At 34.3% G+C, this 23,066-nt stretch overlaps 1 protein-coding gene across 1 annotated transcript; it reads left to right on the plus strand.

The window, feature by feature from the left end:
• The first annotated feature begins 1,046 nt into the window (after window positions 1-1,046).
• On the plus strand, window positions 1,047-22,165 carry LOC149218662 (caffeic acid 3-O-methyltransferase 1-like). Its single transcript, XM_089382435.1, has 7 exons — window positions 1,047-1,369; window positions 8,145-8,565; window positions 8,655-8,656; window positions 15,427-15,490; window positions 15,579-15,801; window positions 15,840-15,847; window positions 21,836-22,165. The coding sequence occupies exons 1-7, from the start codon at window positions 1,076-1,078 to the stop codon at window positions 21,904-21,906; spliced, it is 1,083 nt and encodes a 360-aa protein (XP_089238561.1). The 5' UTR covers window positions 1,047-1,075; the 3' UTR covers window positions 21,907-22,165.
• The last annotated feature ends 901 nt before the right edge of the window (window positions 22,166-23,066 follow it).

Consider the following 23,066-nt stretch of genomic DNA (forward strand, 5'->3'; position numbering starts at 1 on the left):
AACGAGTGCTGTCTTTCTTTTTCTTATAATCCCCAATTTCAAAGCCAGAAGCGTCGTCTTTCTTTTTCTTATAATCCGCAATTTCAAAGCAACGAGTGCTATTGCATCCATTGTTTAGATTATGGAGTAATTAGGGCATGAAATGTAAGAACTCTATTGTTAGTGTTTTTATGTTAATCCTCGTGAGTAGATGTAAAAGAGAAATTAGAATGGGTTGTTATTTGTTTTCCCCTGCTCAGGTAAAATGTTCCCATGGTAACGAGTGGCATCCACCAACAAATGTGGTTTATTATAGTGCAAAGGAGTTTAAGGTCACCTTCTTGAAAGATTATCTGGAACAAAAATCTAGACCGTGAACCATTACTTTCACTAACTCACACCATTATTCATTATTTTCACTAACTCACGTCATTATGTAACATCTCAATGGGAAGAAATTCTAGAATGTAGATTAAATTCTAGAATCTAGATCTATTAAAATCGAGAAATAGAATGTGACATAAAATTAAGAGGCTCTCTAAATGAGTCAGGTGGAAAATGCCGAACCACTCAGCACAGTGCATTCATTCATTCAAAATAAAATATACTTATAAAATTATATATTAGTTGGGTGATTTGAACGGCAACCCTTATGCTGATTGCAGATTCTCATCACTTCCATACGTGCCTGTTTGGGACCACTTTTCATCAGAATTGCTTATGGTCGGAAAACTTTGGAGTTGGAGGTGGGTGGCTTCCCCCAAAGCTATGAGAATCTGCCATCAGCGTAAGGGTTGCCCGTTGGAGGTGGGTGGCTTCCTCCAAAGTTAACGATGGCGACAAAGCCTGGGTAATACCATTTCAAGTGTCCTCCTTTCACCCATTTAAATTCAACGAGGAGGATGATGTGGGGAGTGGGCCGAAACAGGCACGTAAATAAGTGATGAGAATCTGCAATCAGGATAAGGGTTGCCAGTTGGAGGTGGGTGGCTTCCTCCAAAGTAAACGATGGCGACAAAGCCTGGGTAACACCATTTCAAGTGTCCTCCTTTCACCCATTTGAGGAATAGAATCAACAACGGCTGCAAACTCAGAGATGAATGCGAAGATTGTGAATGAAGATGAATGGCTTCTGGGTATGGAGCTTGGAAATTTCTCCTGTCTACCCATGGTTATGAACGCAGCCGTTGAATTAGATATCCTCCAAATTATAGCGAATGCAGGCAATGGCGTCCAACTGTCGCCCAGAAAAATCGTTTCCCTCATTCCGACGACGAACCCGGATCACGCTGCCATTAGTCTAGATCGGATCCCGAGAGTGCTGGCCAGCCATTCGGCTCTGAGCTCCTCCGTGACCATCGACGACAGCGGGAAGGCTGAGAGGATCTATGTTACCAGAAACGGGAAACGGAAACTGAACTAGAAACGAGAACGATAAGAGAAACAGAGTTTGCAGGTTTCTTGTATAAGAAACGAGGAGAGAAAAAACAAGATTAAATGTTAACAATATAAAACACAACATTAATCATAAAAATTTAATGTTTCCACATGAAGTTTTAAAGAAACATTTATAAAGAGTGATTTAATTTTAATCATAAAAATCTAATGTTTCCACATGTGAAGTTGGAAAGAAACATTTAAAAAGAGTGATTTACTTTTAAGAAAGATGTCATAATTTGCCAAACCCAAAACTTTAGCCAATCATTAATTCCAAAAAAAAGCAAACATTTATGAGAATAAATATTTGAAATATAAATAATTAAATGTATCTCTAAAGCCACTTCTAGCAATTCATATGCAAAAGACAAATAAACTTTATAATCTAGATTGTCAAGTTCATTTTCTAGAATGGTTGTTCAACTTGACCCAATTCCAAAATCATTATTATGGTCACTAGACTTCTTGGTACTATCAAGCATGTCTTCAGCATTGTCTTGTGTCACCTCAAGTGGAAGCTCATCATCTCTATCATGTTGTGAACCACCATAATCCCACATTCTAATGGGTCCAGTTTTATACTCTAATTGTTGTCGAGACAAGCAGCATAGATTTGAGTGTACAAACACCAAATCTTGTGCCTTTTTTGTACCTAAGCGATTCATTTTTGATGAATGTATAAAGGCATATTCACTCCAGTTTCTTTCACATACAGATGAACAAGTAACCTGTAAAACAAAATTAACATTATGTCAGCAATAAACATTTGAAATCTTAAAAGGAAAATAATAAAAAGTGAAGATTAGACTTAATTTCTTAAACAATAAATCAATACATTAAAGGTATTCAGTATTGATCATACTTGTGAAAGCAAACGGATAGCCAAACTATGAAGCAAGGGAGTCCCTATACCATATTGCATCCAAAAGTCTATGGGTCCAAATTGTTCTCTATTGTATGCACAATCTTCATTTGCAAAGTGGTCTTCTGATCTCAAGTACCTTCCCAACTCAAGTCGTAAAGTAGTGTGATCCTGATGATCGTAACACCTACTTATAAAAGTGTTCCAATTTTGCATCACTTCCACATCTGTAGATGGTTTCTTGTGAAACCATTTAGGATTAAGTAAAAATGAAATTGAATAAAGAGGGCTATGAAGCATTTTCCACCTTGTCAAACTAAGTTCCCACACTTCATTTCTAATGTCTTTGTCAATCCTAGAATTTTCATCTTCCATTATATCATGAAGTTTCTCTCTCATTTGATCCATACTCTCAAAAACATCCCCTAAGCATGGTTAATCACTATCAAATATGTGAAGGGTGGAAACAATAGGTATGATCAAGGTGACAACATCCTCCACTCTTCTCCAAAAATCCTCTGAAGAAATGCCAATAATAATGTCCTCAACTTTTGGGCCATCTCCAATATGAGAACCCTTCCATCTCTACCAATCCATTGATACCACCATCTCTCTCAAGGATTGATGCATTTTAATAAGATGTTGAAGCATGATGAATGTAGATGCAAATCTAGTCTCAGCGCATTGACGAAGTTGAAGATTTGCATATTTCCTATAAATTGCTATGGATGATGCATGATTAATAATAAAATTTTGTAGCATCTTTGCTTAATTTATAGTTTTCCCAACCCATGCAATGTTATTAATATCTTTCAGGAGCAAATTCATGCAGTGCACAGAACAAGGAGTCCAAAAAATTGTTGGATATTCATCCTCAATCAATCCCCCAGCAAAGGACATTATTTGAGGCACTATCTGTAATAATTTGGACCACATTTTCTCTTCCAACCTCCAATATTGCCTCTTTGAAGAGACCCATTAGGTATGAACCATCTTTGGCTTTTCCTGTGGTATCATGGGATTTTAAGAACATAACTCCTTTCGGACAAGATACTAGAATATTGATAAGGGTATGATGGTTGACATCTGTCCAACCATCTGAGACAATGGAGACCCCAAATTCTTTCCAACTATCTTTAATGTCATGAAGTCGAGCTTCAACCTGAGCCCTCTCTTCAGATAACACTGTCGTACTCATCTTTTCATAACTAGGAGGCATGTAACCTTTAGGGGCAGTGTTAACTAAATACCTCACCATTTCCTTCCAATAAGGAGATCTAGAAACATTGAAAGTTATGTCGTTTGCGAAAAAAAATCCCCCAATGGATGCATCGAGATTTCCCCTCCCTTTCACATCCCATAAATTTTCAAGATGGGAAACTGGAACTTGATGTTGAGAATAAGAGTGTTGACCACCAACTACTAATCCACTAGGATTGTTGTTTGTTTGAATTGAACCTTGAACAATATGTCTCAATTTTTCAAGTTCATTAAATTGTTTATCTAGAGATGCTTTCTCTGTTTTAGGTACATTCGTACATATAACTGTTTGTGCTTTCTTCCCCATTCCAAGTAAATGCCATCGAACTCTTGCTACACTCCATGTTTTTTGTGTTTTACAATAAGGGCAAAACCAAGACTTTGAACCACTTGATCCACTTGCTCCTCCACTATAAGATTTAGTGCATTTCACGGCCACTCATAACCTTGCTTCAAATTCCTTTTTTGCTTCTTGATATTCTTTGCTTTCGACTTTTTTTGATACTCCCGTGAAAGAAGTCTGTTGGGAAAGGGGTGGTCTACTTTGTGAAGCTGATGAACTTTCTTACATTGTAATGACAAATGAGTGGAATAAAGAATAGATAATTCTCTTCCACAACCAATTCTAATTTTCACGATTTATATTTGAAAACTAATTAAAAAATAAAAAGAAAAATAAAACTAATACATAATTAGAAAATACAATTAACAAAGAGTTTGAAGAAATAAATTTATTCACTTGCACAGTTTAATGTATTGCATGAGAGAATATACTGATAGAGCAATCATAATTTCATTTGATGTAAAATTAAATTCAAAACTATTGAATTTCATTACTATACTTAAATTTTACAATGTGATATGTAGTAAGTGTAATTCTATTAATTATTTTAACTTCAATATTAAAGAAAAACATAAAATTCTATTAGTGGTACAAAAAAAATATATTTAGTGCCTATTATTCAATTATTGTTCACTTCAATGTTTTTTCTATTATTGTTGCTATTTGACCTTTATGGGTGGAAAAAGTAGTCCCTACAAAATTTTAACACAAATTTGAAACATAAACATTAATTAAGTAATTAACAATTGTGAAGGCTAAATTTATGTGCATTTGATACTATCCAAATGAGTTAAACTAAACTAATTTTGTGTAAACTAAGAAATTTATAACTATGCAAACAACTAAAACTAAAGAAATTGTAAATGATAAATATGTAAGTACTTAAAAAAAAAAAAACTAAAACAATTGTGAAAACTTAAATTTTTACATCACTTTAAAGTGCTTGTACTAGAAATAAGTTATAAATGCTTGTACTAGAAGCATTTGAGTGTAATAACAATAAAAAAGTATAACATTGCTTGACAGAATATGGTACAAAGAAAATCAGATAAATTTATCTTAAATTGATGGAACTAAAAGAAAATGGCCCTTACATGTTGAACATGTGTTTACACTATTTATGAGATTACTATTTATTAAGTTATAAAAGGAAAGAAATTATTTGTTACAAGAGATTATTATTTATGAAGTTATAAAAGGAAAGAAATTATATTGTCACAAATGACCTAGTCAAACATCAAGAATATAACTAGAGAGCACCTAAGGCTATGCAAAACATTACATTCATTTATATCATTTTCTTGGGACTATATGGCTGGAATTGTTTTGAGGAAATACCTCAAGATACTGCATCAAATTTTGATTTTCCGATTCAAATTGGATGGAAATATTTCAAATATTTGGGAGTGAAAATTTATTTAAGTATTCATTTCAAGGAAGTTTGGGACGTGATAATACAAAAATTGAAAAGTAAAATAGGAAGTTGGGGTTCCTTTTGGTTGAACTTAGTAGGAAAAATAATATTAATTAAGTCTGTCTTATCTGCTTTGTCGAGTTATATGTGCTCTGGGCTTGTAGCTCCGAAGAGTATCAAAAAACAAATTAGTATCATGATCAGAAAATTCTTATGGTAGGGGGTAAAATAATGATGAGAAGTTTAATTTATTTAATTGGAACATAGTTTGAGTCCCTGTATTATTTTCATTTATACTAATTAAATATTACCTTTTTAAATTCTAATTAAATATTACCTTTTCAAATTCTAATTAAATATAACCTTTTACATGGTGAACGCTCATGTTGGAAATTTTGTCATGTATAACTTACAATTTTCACTACTTGTTTTTTATATCTTTACACAATCTAGTGACTTAATATCATGTCTTTACACAATCTAGTGGCTTAATATCTTTTACATTAAAGAATAAAATCAATTAACTCTTTTTCTACTTTTAATTCCTTTTAACAAATATATTTATGCATTGCAATCAAATAGAGTTGCATTCATGGAGAACTTTTACTTAATAGTTAAAAAGTGATTTGGAAAAAAAATTCCTAAATCAGAGAAATTATTAAAGTAATGTAGCGTAAAACTAAAACTAATATAATTAAAACTAATAAATTATTAAAATAATGTAAATTTCTCAAACTATCATAAAACTAATATACTTAAAACTAATAAATTATTAAAATAATGTAAATTTCTCAAACCATGGTAAAACTAATATACTTAACAAAGAAAGGGGGGTTATTTCAACCTTGCATATCATCAACTAAATATAAGCAAAGTGAATATGATATTCATGATTACCTAAAGTATTATTTAAAGTTAAATTGTTTGACCGTTAGAAAATAAATATTGTATCTAAATATAAAAGGTAGAAATGGGTGGGATAAATATTGTATTTAAATATAAAAGGTAGAAATAGGTGGGTCATCCTTATTTGAATGGTAAATATTTTAAAGTCTTCCAAAATATTCCCAGATAAGTAATAGCGGGTGGAGCTGCTGTATAACAAATTGCAATTAATCTCTACCAGATTCGTCATTCAAGAGATACCGGTCTCGCACCCGCCATAACCGCAAATTGCAATTAATCTCTACCTCTCGCGAAACATTATTTGGAAGCATAATTAATAATTGTTTACTCACAATTAATCTCTACCTCTATTATTTGATTATTCCTCCAATTCTCAGATTATTTTGAAAGAATTGCATGGTTCTAATAGATTATCAGAATATCATAATTCAATCAATATTTCCAAAGAAAAATTTGATATTGTCATAGAAAATATTTCTCCTGTTGATATTAAAGATGACAGAGCTGAAAAATATAAAAGGAAAAGAATAGAGGAGAAACCGCAATTTTAAAGTGCTTGGGAAACTTTGTATAGCCAAGTATGATCATATAAATGATGGCCCTTACTTTGGTAAATTTCAATCAATCGACTGTCTAATTACCAATCTTGAGTGTAAACATAAAAAGGATATATTGGTAATTTGGTAATAGTTTATTATTAGAATGCACAGGTTTCTACACAAAAGGCCGTAAGAAAAACAAAGTGGTTAGACTTATCACTTAGAATTACATGGGCATTGGGGATTCCAAGGTAATCTACAAATCTAGTGGTCCAGATTGAAAAATCCTGATAAGCTAAAACTTTTGGAATCTAAAAAACCTATGGTTGAACTGACTAAAGCAGTCCTTCATGAATTCTATGGTGAATTGGCTGTAGACGATAAAAATTACTCATATTTGTTTATGAACCAAAGATTGTGTGATTTAAATACATTGAAATTTTGAATGAATTATTTTGTACTATGCAAGACCTGTTATATAAAGGCTCTCAGCAGGGGCATTTTGTCTCTGTTTGAAAATAGATGTTACGGTTACGGTTTACCTACTATAGTTTATTCTTTCAAGAAATCTCGCCCTCATTTAATATATGAACATATTTCATGGTATGACATTCTTTAAATTCAAAAAAAAAATCAAAACCACAACTAAAATAAGAACACCGATATTTTTTAAATTCAACAAAAATTTCAACAAAAATTCGAAACCACAGGCTAAAATAAGGACACCGTTTACAGCCAAGCCCACAATAAGCATGTTAGTGTTCCACACAACCGTGCAAACTATATTCAATGTTAGCAACAAAAATCCATTATCAATGCAGGAAGAGAGCAATCGAAATGACAATTTGTTGCATCTTAAAGATCAATTGCTAGCCTAGGTTCATCGAAATAATATGAAAACATACCAGTGAATTGGAAATTCTCACAAATACAGAATGCTATGGACTCTATTCGATGCGCTCCTCTCTGATTAAATTGTTCTTGACCAGTGTCTCTTGAATGACGAATCTACGCTCCTCTCAGCTTAAATCGTGCTCACACCTCGCTTTACGGGCAGGCACTACACTCCTCTCAGCGTAAATCATGCTCACACAGCCGCTGACTCACAGAACTCAAGTTGGAAACCGCTATTTTTGAAATGGACCAACTCAACAACTTTTGTTTTTTAAATGGGATTTAACAACAATTGAGGAAAAATGGAGATGGAACCAAAATGTTGCAGGCAAAACAGATAAATGTTTTTGCATAAAACATTGTGGGAAACGATTAGTTTCGCCAAAAATCAGTTTCCTGTCAATAAAAACGAGAACGCCCGTATAAAACGTGGTTTCCCGTCCCGTATGGTTTCTGGAGCTGTTTTTCGCAAAAACGCTGCCAATCGTAACGTTTCTAGTAACATAGGAGAGGATGTATGGCCTCACTCCTCTATGCAAATATCTTATCAAGAACAACGACGGAGTCTCTCTGGTGCCACAAGTATTGATTAATCAAGACATTGTGTTTATGAAGACGTGGCATTATCTCAAGGACGCTTTGCTTGAAGGATCTCAGCCATACACCAAAGCCCATAGAACGAATTTCTTTGAGCACATAGCCATGGACCAAAGGATAAATAGTGTCGTCAACGAGGCTATGTCTGTGCATTCTACCATGTTGATGAACAAGATTCTGGATACTTACGAGGGTTTTAAAGAGGTTCAGGAGTTGGTGGATGTGGGAGGAGGAATTGGGTTGACTCTCAATCTCATAGTCACTAGGTATCCCCACATCATGGGAATCAACTTCGACATGCCCCATGTGTTGGCCGATGCTCCTCACTATCTAGGTACATCCCACTCCCCAACTTCAACCATTAAATCAGTTTGTTTTCTTTGGGTGCAGGTGACTAAATCTGGTGAATTTCTGTTTGTTCAGCTGTGAGCTATGTTACCAGAAACGTTACGATTGGCAGCGTTTCTGCGAAAAACAGCTACAGAAACCATATGGGATGGAAAACCACATTTTATACAGGCATTCTCGTTTTTATTGATAGGAAACTGGTTTTTGGCGAAACTAATCGTTTCCCACAACGTTTTATGCAAAAACGTTTATCCGTTTTCCTTGCAACGTTTTGGTTCCGTTTTCGTTTTTCCTCAATTGCTGTTAAATCCCATTTAAAAAAAAAAAGTTGCCGAGTTGGTCCATTTCAAAAATAGTGGTTTCCAACTTGAGTTCTGTGAGTCAGCGGCTGTGTGAGCACGATTTAAGCTGAGAGGAGCATAGTGCCTGCCCGTAAAGCGAGGTGTGAGCACGATTTAAGCTGAGAGGAGCGTAGATTCGTCATTCAAGAGACACCGGTCAAGAACAGTTTAATCAGAGAGGAGCGCATCGAACAGAGTCCATAGCATTCTGGATTTGTGAGAATTCCCAATTCACTGGTATGTTTTCATATTATTTCAATGAACCTAGGCTAGCAATTGATCTTTAAGATGCAACAAATTGTCATTTCGATTGCTCTCTTCCTGCATTGATAATGGATTTTTGTTGCTAACATTGAATATAGTTTGCACGGTTGTGTAGAACACTAACATGCTTATTGTGGGCTTGGCTGTAAATGGTGTTCTTATTTTAGCCTGTGGTTTCGAATTTTTGTTGAATTTAAAAAATATCGGTGTTCTTATTTTAGCTGTGGTTTTGATTTTTTTTTTTGAATTTAAAGAATGTCATACCATGAAATATGTTCATATATTAAATGAGGGTGAGATTTCTTGACAGAATAAACTGTAGTAGGTAAACCATAACCGTAACATCTATTTTCAAACAGAGACAAAATGCCCCTGCTGAGAGCCTTTATATAACAGGGCTTGCATAGTCCAAAATAATTCATTCAAAATTTCAATGTATTTAAATCACACAATGTTTGGTTCATAAACAAATATGAGTAATTTTTATCGTCTACAGCCAATTCACCATAGAAATCATGAAGGACTACTTTACTCAGTTCAACCATAGGTTTTTTAGATTCCAAAAGTTTTAGCTTATTAGGATTTTTCAATCTGGACCACTAGATTTGTAGATTACCTTGGAATCCCCAATGCCCATGTAATTCTAAGTGATAAGTCTAACCACTTTGTTTTTCTTACGACATTTTGTGTAGAAACCCATGCATTCCAATAATAAACTATTACCAAATTACCAATATATCATTTTTATGTTTACAGTCAAGATTGGTATTTGGACAGTCGATTGATTGAAATTTACCAAAGTAAGGGCCATCATTTATATGATCATACTTGGTTATACAAAGTTTCCCGAGCACTTTAAAATTGAAGTTTCTCCTCTATTCTTTTCCTTTTATATTTTTCAGCTCTGTCATCTTTAATATCAATAGGAGAAATATTTTCTATGACAATATCAAAGTTTTCTTTGGAAATATTGATTGCATTATGATATTTTGATAATCTATTAGAACCATGCAATTCTTTCAAAATAATCTGAGAATTGGAGGAATCATCAAATAATAGAGGTAGAGATTAATTGTGAGTAAACAATTATTAATTATGCTTCCAAATAATGTTTCGCGAGAGATAGAGATTAATTGCAATTTGCGGTTATGGCGGGTGCGAGACCAGTGTCTCTTGAATGACGAATCTGGTAGAGATTAATTGCAATTTGTTATACAACAGCTCCACCCGCTATTACTTATCTGGGAATATTTTGGAAGACTTTAAAATATTTACCATCCAAATAAGGATGACCCACCTATTTCTACCTTTTATATTTAAATACAATATTTATCCCACCCATTTCTACCTTTTATATTTAGATACAATATTTATTTTTTAACGGTCAAACAATATAACTTTAAATAATACTTTAGGTAATCATGAAGATCAGATTCACTTTGCTTATATTTAGTTGATGATATGCAGGGTTGAAATAACCACCCTTTCTTTATTAAGTATATTAGTTTTACCATGGTTTGAGAAATTTACATTATTTTAATAATTTATTAGTTTTAAGTATATTAGTTTTATGATAGTTTGAGAAATTTACATTATTTTAATAATTTATTAGTTTTAAGTATATTAGTTTTAGTTTTACGCTACATTACTTTAATAATTTCTCTGATTTAGGAATTTTTTTTCCAAATCACTTTTTAACTATTAAGTAAAAGTTCTCCATGAATGCAACTCTATTTGATTGCAATGCATAAATATATTTGTCAAAAGGAATTAAAAGTAGAAAAAAAGTTAATTGATTTTATTCTTTAATGTAAAAGATATTAAGTCACTAGATTGTGTAAAGACATGATATTAAGTCACTAGATTGTGTAAAGATATAAAAAACAAGTAGTGAAAATTATAAGTTATACATGACAAAATTTCCAACATGAGCGTTCACCTTGTAAAAGGTTATATTTAATTAGAATTTAAAAAGGTATTATTTAATGAGAATTTAAAAAGGTAATATTTAATTAGTATAAATGAAAATAATACAGGGACTCAAACTATGTTCCAATTAATTAAATTAAACTTCTCGTCATTATTTTTCCCCCTACCATAAGAATTTTCTGATCATGATACTAACTTGTTTTTTGATACTCTTCGGAGCTACAAGCCCAGAGCACATATAACTCGACAAAGCAGATAAGATAGACTTAATTAATATTATTTTTCCTACTAAGTTCAACCAAAAGGAACCCCAACTTCCTATTTCCTTTTTCAATTTTTGTATTATCGCCTCCCAAACTTCCTTGAAATGAATACTTAAATAAATTTTCACTCCCAAATATTTGAAATATTTCCATCCAATTTGAACCGGAAAATCAAAAGTTGATGCAGTCTCCTCATGTATTTCCTCAAAACAATTCCAGCCATATAGTCCCAAGAAAATAATATAAATGAATGTAATGTTTTGCATAGCCTTAGGTGCTCTCTAGTTATATTCTTGATGTTTGACCAGGTCATTTGTGACAATATAATTTCTTTCCTTTTATAACTTCATAAATAATAATCTCTTGTAACAAATAATTTCTTTCCTTTTATAACTTAATAAATAATAATCTCGTAAATAGTGCAAAAACATGTTCGACATGTAAGGGCCATTTTCTTTTAGTTCCATCAATTTAAGATAAATTTATCTGATTTTCTTTGTACCATATTCTGTCAAGCAATGTTATACTTTTTTATTGTTATTACACTCAAATGCTTCTAGTACAAGAATTTATCACTTATTTCTAGTACAATCACTCAAGTGATGTAAAAATTTAAGTGTTCACAGTTGTTTTAGTTTATTTTTTTTAAGTACTTACATATTTATCATTTACAACTTCTTTAGTTTTGGTTGTTTGCATAGTTATAGATTTCTTAGTTTTCACAAAATTAGTTTAGTTTAACTCATTTGGATAGTATCAAATGCACATAAATTTAGCCTTCACAATTGTTAATTACTTAATTAATGTTTATGTTTCAAATTTGTGTTAAAATTTTGTAGGGACTACTTTTTCCACCCATAAAGGTCAAATAGCAATAATAGAAAAAACATTGAAGTGAACAATAATTGAATAATAGGCACTAAATATATATTTTTTGTACCACTAATAGAATTTTATGTTTTTCTTTAATATTGAAGTTAAAATAATTAATATAATTACACTTACTACATATCCCATTGTAAAATTTAAGTATAGTAATGAAATTCAATAGTTTTGAATTTAATTTTACATCAAATGAAATTATGATTGCTCTATCAGTATATTCTCTCATGCAATCCATTAAACTATGCAAGTGAATAAATTTATTTCTTCAAAATCTTTGTTAATTGTATTTTCTAATTATGTATTAGTTTTATTTTTCTTTTTATTTTTTAATTAGTTTTCAAATATAAATCGTGCGGATTAGAATTGGTTGTGGAAGAGAATTATCTATTCTTTATTGCACTCATTTTTCATTACAATGGAAGAAAGTTCATCATCTTCACAAAGTAGACCACCCCTTTCCCAACAGACTTCCTCCGCAGGAGTATCAAAAAAAGTCGAAAGCAAAGAATATCAAGAAGCAAAAAAGGCATTTGAAGCAAGGTTATGGGCGGCCGTGAAATGCACTAAATATTATAGTGGAGGAGCAAGTAGATCAAGTGGTTCAAAGTCTTGGTTTTTCCCTTATTGTAAAACACAAAAAAAAGGGAGTGTAGCAAGAGCTCGATGGCATTTACTTGGAATGGGGAAGAAAGGACAAACATTTATATGTACGAATGTACTTAAAACAGAGAAAGAATCTCTACATAAACAATTTAATGAACTTGAAAAATTGAGACATATTGTTGAATGTTCAATTCAAACAAACAACAATCCTGGTGGATTAGTAGTTGGTGGTCAACACTCTTATTCTCAACATCAAGTTCCAGTTTCCCATCTTGAAAATTTATGGGATGTGAAAGGGAGGGGAAATCTCGATGCATCCATTGGGCGATTTTTTTTTGCAAATGGCATAGCTTTCAATGTTTGTAGATCTCCTTATTGGAAGGAGATGGTGAGAGATCTAGTTAACACTGCCCCTAAAGGTTACAAACCTCCTAGTTATGAAAAGATGAGGACAACAGTGTTATCTGAAGAGAGGGCACGGGTTGAAGCTCGACTTCATGACATTAAAGATAGTTGGAAAGAATTTGGGGTCTCCATTGTCTCAGATGGTTGGACAGATGTCAACCATCATCCCCTTATCAATATTTTGGTATCTTGTCCAAAAGGAGTTATGTTCTTAAAATCCCATGATACCACAGGAAAAACAAAAGATGGTTCATACCTAACGGGTCTCTTCAAAGAGGCAATAGAGGAGGTAGGAAGAGAAAATGTGGTCCAAATTATTACAGATAGTGCCTCAAATAATGTCCTTGCTGGGGGATTGATTGAGGATGAATATCCAACAATTTTTTGGACTCCTTGTTCTATGCACTACATGAATTTTCTCCTGAAAGATATTGATAACATTGCATGGGTTGGGAAAACTATAAATGAAGAAAAGACGCTACAAAATTTTATTATTAATCATGCAGCATCCATAGCAATTTATAGGAAATATGCAAATCTTCAACTTCTTCGATTCGCTGAGACTAGATTTGCATCTGCATTCATCATGCTTCAACGTCTTATTAAAATGCATCAATGTTTGAGAGAGATGGTGGTATCAATGGATTGGCAGAGATGGAAGGGTTCTCGTATTGGAGATGGCCCAAAAGTTGAGGACATTATTATTGGCATTTCTTCAGAGGATTTTTGGAGGAGAGTGGAGGATGTTGTCACCTTGATCACACCTATTGTTTCCACCCTTCGCATATTTGATAACGATCAACCATGATTATGGGATGTTTTTGAGAGTATGGATCAAATGAGATAGAAGCTTCATGATATAATGGAAGATGAAAATTCTAGGATTGACAAAGACACTAGAAATGAAGTGTGGTAACTTAGTTTGACAAGGTGGAAAATGCTTCATAGCCCTCTTCATTCAATTTCATTTTTACTCAATCCTAAATGGTTTCACAAGAAACCGTCTACATATGTGGAAGTGATGCAAAAATGGAACACTTTTATAAGTAGGTGTTACGATCGCCAGGATCGCACTACTTTACAACTTGAGTTGGGAAAGTACTTGAGATCAGAAGACCACTTTGTAAATGAAGATTGTGCATACAATAGAGAACAACTTGGACCCATAGACTTTTGGGTGCAATATGGTACAGGGACTCCCTTGTTTCATAGTTTGGCTATCCGTTTGCTTTCACAGGTATGATCAATACTGAATACCTTTAATGTATTGATTTATTGTTTAAGAAATTAAGTCTAATCTTCATTTTTTATTATTTTCCTTTTAAGATTTCAAATGTCTATTGCTGACATAATGTTAATTTTGTTTTACAGGTTACTAGTTCATCTGCATGTGAAAGAAATTGGAGTGAATATGCCTTATACATTCATCAAAAAGGAATCGCCTAGGTACAAAAAAGGCACAAGATTTGGTGTTTGTACACTTAAATCTACGCTTGTTGTCTCGACAGCAATTAGAGTATAAAACTGGACCCACTAGAATGTGGGATTATGGTGGTTCACAAGATGATGGAGATGATGAGCTTCCACTTGAGGTGCCACAATACAATGTTGAAGACATGCTTGATAGTACCAAGAAGTCTAGTGACCATAATAATGATTTTGGAATTGGGTCAAGTTGAACAACCATTCTAGAAAATGAACTTGACAATCTAGATTATTAAGTTTATTTTTCTTTTGCATATGAATTGCTAGAAGTGGCTTTAGAGATACATTTAATTATTTATATTTCAAATATTTTATTCTCATAAATGTTTGCTATTTTTTTTGGAATTAATGATTGGCTAAAGTTTTGGATTTGGCAAATTATGTCATCTTTCTTAAAAGTAAATCACTCTTTTTAAATGTTTCTTTCGAACTTCACATGTGGAAACATTAGATTTTTATGATTAAAATTAAATCACTCTTTATAAATGTTTCTTTAAAACTTCACATGTGGAAACACTAGATTTCTATGATTAATGTAGTGTTTTATATTGTTAACATTTAATCTTGTTTTTTCTCTCTCCTCGTTTCTTATACAAGAAACCTGCAAACTCTGTTTCTCGTATCATTCTCATTTCTCGTTTCGTTTCTCGTTTCCCGTTTCTGGTAACATAGGCTGTGAGGCATGTATCTGGAAACATGTTTGATAGCGTACTAAGTGGCCAAACAATTTTTATGAAGGTATGACAATGACTTTCTACTGTTGGGTAGTTTTATATTGAATCAATGGACATGGATCACCTGATTATATCTATCGAATTTTTTTCAATGGATTCTGCATGACTGGAGTGACGATAATTCCGTAAAGCTTTTGAAGAATTGTCACAAGGCATTGCCAGAGAAAGGGATGGTGATTGTGGTGAACATCATTCTCCCAGGGGCTGCAGAGACATCTCCTTATGCTCGACAGGCATCTCATTTAGATTTGATGATTTTGGCATACAGTCCGGGGGGCAAGGAGCGGACTGAGCAAGAATTTCAAGAGTTGGGGCATGTTGGAGATTTCTGATAATTTCGAACAAACAGAGGAAGCAAAGTTCCTCAACTCAACACAAAGAAATGAGAGAAGTTTGGACAAAAAAAAATATGGAGAAAAAGGCTCTGTTTTTATTAACCATAAAAATGACAATTACAAAATTCTTCAGAACTACAGTTCTGGAAATGACCAAAAAACTCCATATTCTGTCTTTTTCTATATATTAAACTCTCTAACATTCTTCTAATATATATAAAAAAGAACTGTTGTTCATGATGAATGAAATCTAATCATTTCAGACATTCTGTTGTGCTTCTTAAGTCGGTTGCGTGGAAGCTCATAACTAATAAATGCTCTGCGGCCAGCTCTATTGTAAGAAACCCATAATATTTTACTGCACCAACACGTGGTGCATTCTTCTTGTTCTCGGCCATGCTGTTTATTAAATGCTGTAGCTGAGCATTCAATGTGCAGGAGTTGGATCTGATCTTCCTCCTCCTTTGGGAACATAAATAAGTAAATGGCGTGAACAAGGTAAGAACAAATAATGTTTATTGGATCAAAAGCGTATGACCGGCTGAAATCATATGCAAGTGAAAGTGCGATCTGTGATGGCTCAGGTCGCATCGCAACGTTGCGGAGGGCTTAACGCGCACTGGCTAAGATTCGCGATCTGCGATCATGTCGCATGATCGCATCGCATCACGATCGGGGAAGCCACAGGGTAAGGCGCGATGGCGATCTGTGATGGATCGCATCGCAGGGAACTTCAATGGGGTTATAGTTTGCGATTTCTGTTCAACTGTTGCTGCAGTTGAAATTATATTCCAACATTCCCCTTTAATTTCAATTGCTGGGTTTCTCTACATACCTAGGCATTTCCTGAAATGATCAAAACTTTTCCTTCCCAATGGTTTTGTCAAGATGTCAGCTAACTGATCCTCTGTTCTGCAGTGCTGCAAAACAATTTCATCATTGTTAACCAATTCACGTATGAAGTGAAATTTGGTGTCTATGTGCTTTGTCCTTTTATGAGAAACAGAGTTTTTATACAAAGTTATTGCCGAGCTATTGTCATAGTAAATGGTTGTGCCCTTTTCTTGTTCATGACACAAATCTTTGAGAACTCTTCTCTGCCACACTGCTTGGCATGCTGCAGCTGTTGCTGCCACATACTCTGCCTCTGCTATTGACAAAGACACAACTGGTTGCTTCTTGGAAGCCCATGATATGGCTCCTGATCCCATATGAAACACATATCCCGATGTGCTTTTCCTATCATCAACACTTCCAGCCCAATCACTGTCAGTGTAACCTGTCAACATGAAATTTTCAGAAGAGGAGTATAAAATACCAAACCCCTTCGTTCCATTCACATACCTTAGAATCCTCTTGGCTGCCTGCCAATGAGTCTCTTTTGGTCTTTCCATAAATCTGGAGATTAAACTCACAGCATGCATAATGTCTGGCCTAGTTACAATCAAGTACATAAGGCTACCAACTATGCTCTTGTACAATTTTGGATCAAAATCCTTGCTGTTGTCTTCTTTGGTCAATTTCAACCCTATTACAGTTGGAGTCCCAACTGCCTTGCTGTTCTGCATCTTAAATCTCTTCAAAACTGCTTTTACATATTTTTATTGAGAAATGAAAACACCACTTTCACTTTGGTCTACTTCAATTCCAAGAAAATATCTTAAGAAGCCCAAGTCAGTCATTTCAAATTAACTTTTCATGAATGCTTTAAAATCAGCAATGAGAGAAGCATCATTGCTGGTAAAAATCAAATCATCTACATATAAAACAACAATAAGAATCTTACCGTCATTCTCCTTTATGTAGAGTGTGGGTTCACCATCACACTTATCAAACCCATTCTCAATCAGATAAGCATCTATTCTGCTGTACCATGCTCTTGGAGCTTGCTTCAGCCCATAAAGAGCCTTCTTTAGTTTGTAGACTTTATGCTCTTGGCCTTCAACTTCATAGCCTGGAGGTTGTTCAACATAAATCTCTTCTTTTAACACTCCATTCAGGAATGCAGATTTAACATCCATCTGATAAATCTTCCATTTGTGTTGTGCTGTAATAGAAAACATTGTTTTGATTGTTTCCATCCTTGCTACTGGTGTAAAGGTTTCATCATAGTCTTTGCCTTGTTGCTGCTTGTAGCCTTTCACAACAAGCCTTGCTTTGTGCCTGTCAATCTTGCCTTCAGCATTGCTTTTGGTCTTATAGACCCACTTAACTCCAGTGGCATATTTGCCTTTAGGGAGGTCCACTAACTCCCATGTTTTACTCTTATCAATTGCACCAATTTCTTCATTCATTGCTTCAATCCATTTATCTTCATTTACAGCATCTTCAAAATGAATTGGGTCATCAACTTGACAATACAAGGCGAATAATGAATTCAGACCGGTATTGTTACTTACCTCTCCTTGTTCATAGATCTCATTCAGATTTCTGAACCTTGGTCTTCTTGGTGTGCTTGGAGTTCCATCCGAACTTGAGGGTATTTTTGATCCCTGTGATGTGCTTGGAGAAGCACTTCCTTGACTTCTCAAGGCTGTTCGAATTCTAGCTTGTGGTGTGGTTTGTTGTACTTGCTATGGTGGAGGAGGAGCCACCAAGGAAGGATTATTTGTTGTTGTCCCTTCCTCTTCTTCTTTGTGAGACACAATTGTCTTCACATTCACTGTCTTCTCTAAGATTCCATCCCAAGCTTCATCTTCAATGAATTGCACATCTCTGCTTACTATCAATTTCTTGGTGGATGGATTATAGAGTTTGTATGCTTTTGACTCATCACAATAGCCAATAAAGACACACTTCTCCCACTTACTATCAAGATTCTTCCTTAGTTGATCCGATACATGTGCATATGCTACACAACCGAATACTCTCATGTGAGTGACAGTGTGCTTTTGACCACTCCATGCTTCTTCTGGTATTTTGTTCATGACAGCTTTAGTTGGGCATCTATTCAAGATGTAAACTGCACAAATGACAGCTTCTGCCCAATACTCATTGCGGCAAGTGTTTTGCCTTCAGCATACTTCTGACCATGTCAAGAATGGTCCTATTCTTCCTTTCGACAACACCGTTTTGTTGAGGTGTATACCTCGCGGTGAACTGCTTTTGTATGCCATTCTCTCTGCAAAAATGCAGAAAGTCTTTGGAGATGTACTCTCCTCCTCTATCTATTCTGAGCACTTTGATATAATGCCCACACTGCTTCTCAACAAGAGTTTTGAAGTGGAGGAATTTCTCAAACACTTCACTCTTCTGTTTCAGCATATACACCCATGTCTTTCTGGTGTAATCATCAATGAAAGTTAAAACATATTTATTTCTGGCAAATGATGGTATTTGCATCGGTCCACACACATCAGATTGAACAATTTTCAAGGGTTATTTTGCCCTTATACTCTTTCCTGCTGGAAATCTTTCTTTGTGTTTCTTGCCCAAGATGCAGCCTTCACAAAGGCTATCTGGTTTCTCGATCAATGGCAATCCCTTTACCATTCCCTTTCTGTGCAAAAGATTCAAGCCTCCGAAATTGAGATGTCCAAATCTCAAGTGCCACAACCAATTCTCATCTTTCACTTGTTCCTGAAAGACTTCTTGTGTTAGAGATGCAATAGCTCTTCCTTCCTTCAAATCTGCCCTGATTTTGAGAGGAAACATTCTATTGCTGGTCATCTGCACCTGTGCAATGATCTTCTTACTTGGAGGTATGTCTCTGATTGTACACATATAATCTTTGAAGAACACATTGTAACCTTTGTTAATGAGTTGTCCAATGCTCAAAAGATTACATTTCAGACCAGGTACATAGTATACCTCTGGCACAATCATCTGTTCTCCATTTCTTGCTTGGATACTGACTCTACCCTTACCCTTGACAGATATCTTACTATCAGTTCCTGTTGTTACCTCAGATTTCACATTTTCATCCAGATTGGCAAACATTGAAATATTTCCAGTCATGTGATTACTACAACCTGAGTCTAAGAACCAAAAATCTTATTGTTTGTCTTGTGCAATGTTACATGTTAACAGCACAATATTTGGATTCTTATCTTCTTCATTTTAAAAATTAGCATTCTGCCTACTATTAATGTCATTTTGTTTTTTTTTACATTCATTGGCGTAGTGCCCATATTTCTTACAATAATGACATTGGACTTGGGATTTGTCATACCTTTGTCCATGAGCTTGCTGTTTGCTTGAACTTTCATCTTGGTTCTGATTGCAGCTCCTTCCGCTTGTGCTTGTAGGATTATTTCTGCCTTTTTTTTGGCTTCTTCCACGGCCTCTGTTATTTGCTCTGCCTCGACCTTTTCCTTGGCCAAAAGACATTTGAGTCTTGAATGCTTGCTCAAAAGACGAATCTATTCCTCTACTCAGTCTGTGTTCATGAGACATAAGAGAAGCACTCAGTTCATCTACTGTGAACTGTGAGAGATCCTTTGTTTCTTCTACTGCTACCACAACAGCTTCAAACCTTGAGGGTAAACATCTCAAGATCTTTTCTACAATCCTTCTTTCTTCAAGAATCTCACCATGAGATCTTATCTGGGTTATCAACCCAATAACCTGAGTGAAGAATGAATCTATTGTATCAGATTCCTCCATGCTGAGTGTTTCAAAGTCTCTCCTCAACATCTGCAACTTTACAGTCCTCACCTTCTCCATGCCTTGATAGGCAGTTTTGAGAATATCACATGCCTCCTTGGATTTTGTTGCTGCTGCAATTCGTGGAAAAACACTTTCATGTACTGATTGGAAGAGAAAAAAGAGGGCTTTGGAATCCTTCTTCCTATCGCTCTTCAACTGGTCTCTTTCTGCTACTTTCAAAGCAGCCAATGCTATTGCATCTGCAGGTTTAGCATAGCCAGTTTCAACCAGCTCCCATATTCCTTGAGAAGCAAACAATGCTTTCATTGTTATGGACCAATAACTGTGATTTTTCCCATTAAACTGTGGTAGTTGGGAATTTGTCAAACCAGTTCCAGCATCTGCCATCTTAACTTGTATAAGTAAAGAAGAGATACTGACTTTATAATTAAAAACAAGCAAAAAACTTTCTCTGCTGGAGAAAATCTGCTCAATAAGCTTCTTACAGCTCCTACAGTGAAAAAACACTCTGTTTTTTTTTACTCACTGAGTGCCTAGACCAGCTCTGATACCATGTTCGAGATTTCTGATAATTTCAAACAAACAGAGGAAGCAAAGTTCCTCAACTCAACACAAAGAAATGAGAGAAGTTTGGACAAAAAAAAATATGGAGAAAAAGGCTCTGTTTTTATTAACCATAAAAATGACAATTACAAACTTCTTCAGAACTACAGTTCTGGAAATAACAAAAAAAAACTCCATATTCTATCTTTTTCTATATATTAAACTTTCTAACATCCTTCTAATATATATAAAAAAGAATTGTTGTTCATGATGAACGAAATCTAATCTTTTCGGACATTCTGTTGTGCTTCTTAATTTGGTTGTGTGGAAGCTCATAACTAATAAATTATTTGCGGTCAGCTCTATTCTCAGAAACCCATAATCTTTTACTGCAACAGCACGTGGCACGTTCTTCTTGTTCTCAGCCATGCTGTTTATTAAATGTTGTAGCTGAGCATTCAATGTGTAGGAGCTGGATATGATCTTCCTCCTCCTTTGCAAACATAAATAAGTAAATGGTGAAAGGACACTTATAGCGGTGGCGTGAACAAGGTAAGAACAAATAATGGTCGTTGGATCAAAAGCGTATGACCGGCTGAAATCATATGCAGGTGAAAGTGCAATCTGTGATGGCTCAGGTCGCATCGCAACGTTGCGGAGGGCTTAACCCGTACTAGCTAAGATTCGCGATTTGTGATCGCGTCGCATGATCGCATTGCATCACGATCAGGGAAGCCATAGGGTAAGGCGCGATGGCGATCTGTGATGGATCGCATAGCAGGGAACTTCAATGGGGTTATAGTTTGCGATTTTTGTTCAACTGTTGCTGCAGTTGAAATTATATTCCAACAGGGCATGCAGCAGGATTCGAAGGAGGTGTTAAGCCCATATGTTGTGTCAATGGATTGTGGGTAATGGAGTTTCACAAGTAAGTTTGATGTGATTCTATGGCACTTTGTTTATCTTATCCATGATATATATATATATATATATATATATATAGTATGGTTCATCTTTAATTTGATATCTACCACTCCTGTTGTGTGGACTAAATAATATATCAAGTTTGGTCGAACTTTTGGTTTCAAGAAAAAATCAAATACTGTAACTCGAAGTTGAAATGGCTTTCTGAATCTTTTATCTGTTGTATTATCCATTATCGAAGATTGTATAGATAAGACATGGTTTTACTATCGGCTCTTAGAGATTGTAGAGATGAGATAATTATAGTATATGTGGTTTCGTTGATTTTTGAAAAATCTTTCCCACTATGTTTAAAGTTAAAGAAGCTATTCTAAAATTCAGGGAAAAAATTTAGTATTCTCATAAGTTGTCCTTATAGATGCATTATAATAATAAATGGTTTATTCATTAAATCGTATATTCATATTAAACAAGATTGGTTCTAAAGATATAGGTTACAATTAAAAGAAAATAATTATAAAAATTTGGATTAAAATTGAAAATGTATTTGAAAAGGACAACCACATGTAAAATGTCAAAAGTTACACTAAAATTAAGTTTCTAGCTATTTGTAAATGTAAAAAATAATGCTTTGAGTTAGCAATATCAATGAGAGACCATAATTATGCCCACGGGGCTTTGGATTGATGGTGAATGGGTGCGCTGTTAAGGCACTCCTTGCGATAGGTCACCGGTTCAAATCCCCTGTGGGTACTTAGGTTAGTCTTAACTAGAAAAAAAAAAAATGAGAGACCATAATTATAGGTATTAGGTATTTGGGTAGAGAAGTAAAAGCAAGGCATAAAATTTGTTGAATAGTGTAAATTAATTAATAATCTTAGTTAATAAAAAGTGCTTAGATTCTTAAATTGGTATAAGAAATTCTTTGGTATGTTTATAATTATTTGTTGTTTATTTGCAAGTAGGGTTAATATTGTTGTTTCTAATTATAATTGTAATTTATTTTCCATTTTAAGTGTCTATAGTTTTTCTTGATATTGTGAATTTTCATTTTCAATATGTGAAGTGTTCTTCGATTTTATGATTTCCTTTAATTTTAATTCAAGGGATTTGGTGGCTTTTCTTATATGCATGGGTTAGGATGCCTACTATAGAATTAAGTACTGAT

The sequence above is a fragment of the Pinus tabuliformis genome, chromosome Q (assembly GCF_031772625.1).
Source record: "Pinus tabuliformis cultivar Carrire ecotype Pingquan chromosome Q, CPIR1, whole genome shotgun sequence".
Classification (NCBI taxonomy): Eukaryota; Viridiplantae; Streptophyta; class Pinopsida; order Pinales; family Pinaceae; genus Pinus; species Pinus tabuliformis.

What these genes read in the sequence shown, in the direction of transcription:
- LOC149218662 (XM_089382435.1), top strand. Translation starts at nt 1,076, where the DNA reads ATGAATGCGAAGATTGTGAATGAAGATGAATGGCTTCTGGGTATGGAG. An exon ending in GGAAGGCTGAGAGGATCTAT is followed by an intron (nt 1,370 to 8,144) that starts GTTACCAGAAAC and finishes GTAACATAGGAG; the next exon opens with AGGATGTATGGCCTCACTCC. An exon ending in TGGCCAAACAATTTTTATGA is followed by an intron (nt 15,491 to 15,578) that starts AGGTATGACAAT and finishes CGAATTTTTTTC; the next exon opens with AATGGATTCTGCATGACTGG.